We start from the raw sequence: 3,219 nt of genomic DNA on the forward strand, positions 1-3,219 counted from the left end.
TTCTGTTAAATTGTTGTTTTTTACAGGAAACTGAGTTATTATACAGTCAATGATTTCCATATGGACACACCCCAAAGATATGTTTCAGAATAAATTGAATTTTATTTCTTGGTCTATGTACAACAAAGCCTCTCGGGACACCGTTGTGACCACCAGGTACTCGGGTAGCGACCGGACACACACACAAGGTCTAGAAATAGAAAAATACTATTAGAATATAATTACACCTATGGTTTCAAACAATGCCACAGTAAAGAACCTAATGGAAATGGGCTATAGTGCATGAACAATCATTACTGTACTTACAGAATAGGCATTCCATTTCCCATCCTAATGAAAATACGTATAAAACCAACAACTTATGACTATCTGTTGTGATGGACACAATCTTTCATCAGAGGACAAGACATTCTCATTGACAAACATCCCTTGGGGATGTGTCACAGATCCTGTGAAGACGACGGATGCAGCAGTACAGTACTGGTCAGGACAAAAGGCACACCTGGGGTCAGTGGGGTAGAGGGCACCTCATTCCTCATCGTCAGCTGGGATCCCCAGTTCCTCGTCTGTCCATGCGGATGCATCAGGCCATGGGAAGTGACCCTGAGAGAAGAGGCATCATGGGGTTGGACACCGGCTTTCTCTCCATATTTTCCTCTATGAACTGGCAAAACTAGATTGGACAGGGCATAACTATAACTGGAGCCTAATCTACATTTAATTCACCATCACTGCATCTGGGTCATGCCAGCAGTGCCACAGGATCCAGAACCACATGGCACTGCTAAGGAGCTCAGCTTGGAACGTCTGGCTCTTGGTGAGTTGTGGGAATTGCCTGTACTGGGCCTCTATGTGTGGTCCACCACCAGCTCTGAAAGGAAACAGAAAACCAGAGCACTGAGGGTATCACTGTTTACCAGTATAATGTAGCTACGCTCTACACATTTGATGAAACCCAACAACCCAATCGGTTAACATCTGATCATGGCGCCTACCTCTGGAGACTTGTTTGGTATGCCTACTGTCAGACTGCTAGCTAGTTGTAAGACAGTGATGTATGTGTACAGCTGACGTGTGCTTGATAGTTTAATTATAAAGGACGATATTGACCTTTCGTCGCTAGTTAGCTGTTATCTAACGTTTACATTATAACACCAGTTAAGCTACTTACTTTCGGGTTACTATTTTCTGAGGTCCACGTGTAAGAAGCTGCATCCCGGCCCTAAGGACACCCATGGCCCTTCCTAAAGAAGACATAGTTGTTTATCTCTTCCCCCGGTGTTGTTTTCTCAAAATGTCGATCCACCTTGACACAGAAGGCGACCTAGAAACAACGAGCGCTATGATTGGTCGAGATGGAGGGTTGTTCAGAAAATGGATCGACTCCTGCCGTTTCCACTTTTGCACACTAGATGGAGACAAAGCCCTTTATATACGTGTATATGTATATTAGGTAGTTACAGAATAGTATTTTTTATGCATGTATGAAACTTTAAAAGGGAATCGTATAGGAAATATTGGGGGAAACGTGTATTTAATTTTTCATATGAAAATGTAATGCTTGGAAGATTGTGTTGTGACATGGTGAATTAATGCATGCGTGCTTCTGTGCAAACGTTCAGAAACTGACAACTGAGCAAGGACGGCCATGGCAGTCCCTCCAATTCCCTTCCTCTTCATTACAGGTTTTATGTTGGAACGTCATGCACCTCCTTCCTTTGTTTACATGTCTTCCAAGGACATGGGTGAGTGGTGCGCAGTAGCAGAAAATGCAGTCCATTTGTTTCGTATCCAGTACAGTAAATTCAGGTGGAGGGAAATTATAAGACGGCAGTCAGGTTTTATGAAAAATCAAGTGGCAAAAGACAGGTACACATGGTTAATGAGCATTTAAATTACGAGAGCAATTAATCTCTGGGATAATTGTGAAGAGTCTATTCGCCACTTACCGATTAATGAATCTGAGTACCGAGTGGGACAACATGGCGGAAAGCGCTATGCTCCCTATCAACAGCTAAGCGGTTTGACAGTTGCTTTTGTCCTTGGGGAAAATATTACTAAAATATCAAATTTGCAACTAACTTCGCGTTCCATCAGTTGTAATGTATCCAGCTGTAATCGAATTGTTACTTTAAAGTCCTGCAAAAATGTGAAGTTTCTTCCCTTTCATGCCAGTGTTCAGTCCAGCTTTTGTTGGACACTTTTACATTTTCATAGACAATGACCGTAAATCCATCCATGTTTCGACTTATGTAATTAAAGATAAGTTGGCTCATCAGTCTGCATTTCGGTTTAAATAGCAAAATAGGAAATACATAAATACAGTATAAACTATAATAAGACTTTACGCCAAGACAGTATAGTATGGTTCCGCGCTCCTCTCGAGAGTGCGCGCGGTGCCGCCGCCTAGTCAGTGCGCTTTATGCACGTGCATGATCGCTAACAGCAGGCGCCATCTTATTTGCTACCAGCTACGTTGTTGCAATTTAACAAAAATACGGAAAGTGATCTATAGCTTTCTGCATACAATACGTTGAATGGCGAATTAATTGGAGTAATTCCTATGGTCGAACAGCAATAAATTGCTCATCCCATATTTATTTTGCATTTCAATGCATTGTTTTTCTTGACTCGTCCCTAATGGCGCCTGGCTCTGCAAGTTCTCCGTTTGCGCCACTCTCCCCTCACAGCTCAGAACCCGCCTACAACCGATGTCCGAATGATGTCATCAGAAGCCAACCATTTCTGCAAAAACAGGCCAATTCATGCATCATTGGCGGAGAGCAATGTCAATCTATCAAAACAAGAACGCCATTTTGCGAAAAGGAGAGAATTAGATTCTACCCTAGATTTTAACCACCGAAACCTCATCCCAATCAAACCACCCGGAAACGACTAGGCAACTTCTTGATAACGTCAAATATTGTAATAATGAAAACCCTACACTCTGAATAAAATAAAATTATATATATACCGTATTATAGCCCAACGACTGCTGTACAATATAACCTACGTTTGCTATAAGATTTCCGAAAATGATTGTAAGTTGTTGCAGTTGTGAAGGCTCATCTACTTTGTCAAGACGATCTGGTTCAACCAGCAGACGAGAAAGCCCTGTTTCAGTATTACGCGTGCGCGCGGGGATGCGGTTTGGCGAGATCTCAGTGGGGGAGGGGAGGTCGAACTGTAATGTCATGTGAACAGGCAATGACTGTATAT

At 42.4% G+C, this 3,219-nt stretch overlaps 1 protein-coding gene across 1 annotated transcript; it reads right to left on the reverse strand.

Annotated features, from left to right (window-relative positions):
• Positions 1-78: 78 nt before the first annotated feature.
• LOC123994445 (NADH dehydrogenase [ubiquinone] 1 beta subcomplex subunit 2, mitochondrial-like) lies at positions 79-1,673 on the reverse strand. The gene is made up of 4 exons (XM_046297040.1): positions 1,172-1,673; positions 727-871; positions 503-603; positions 79-190 (listed from the first exon to the last, which is right to left on the reverse strand). The coding sequence occupies exons 1-3, from the start codon at positions 1,255-1,257 to the stop codon at positions 529-531; spliced, it is 306 nt and encodes a 101-aa protein (XP_046152996.1). The 5' UTR covers positions 1,258-1,673; the 3' UTR covers positions 79-190; positions 503-528.
• Positions 1,674-3,219: the final 1,546 nt, after the last annotated feature.

This window comes from Oncorhynchus gorbuscha, linkage group LG14 (genome assembly GCF_021184085.1).
Source record: "Oncorhynchus gorbuscha isolate QuinsamMale2020 ecotype Even-year linkage group LG14, OgorEven_v1.0, whole genome shotgun sequence".
Taxonomy (NCBI): Eukaryota; Metazoa; Chordata; class Actinopteri; order Salmoniformes; family Salmonidae; genus Oncorhynchus; species Oncorhynchus gorbuscha.

Bases quoted from the DNA above. Each gene is read 5' to 3' on its own strand.
- LOC123994445 (XM_046297040.1), bottom strand. From the start codon at position 1,257: ATGTCTTCTTTAGGAAGGGCCATGGGTGTCCTTAGGGCCGGGATGCAG. The intron at 872-1,171 runs GTAAGTAGCTTA...GTTTCCTTTCAG, and splicing joins CAGAAAATAGTAACCCGAAA to AGCTGGTGGTGGACCACACA. The intron at 604-726 runs GTGAATTAAATG...CTCTTCTCTCAG, and splicing joins ATGACCCAGATGCAGTGATG to GGTCACTTCCCATGGCCTGA.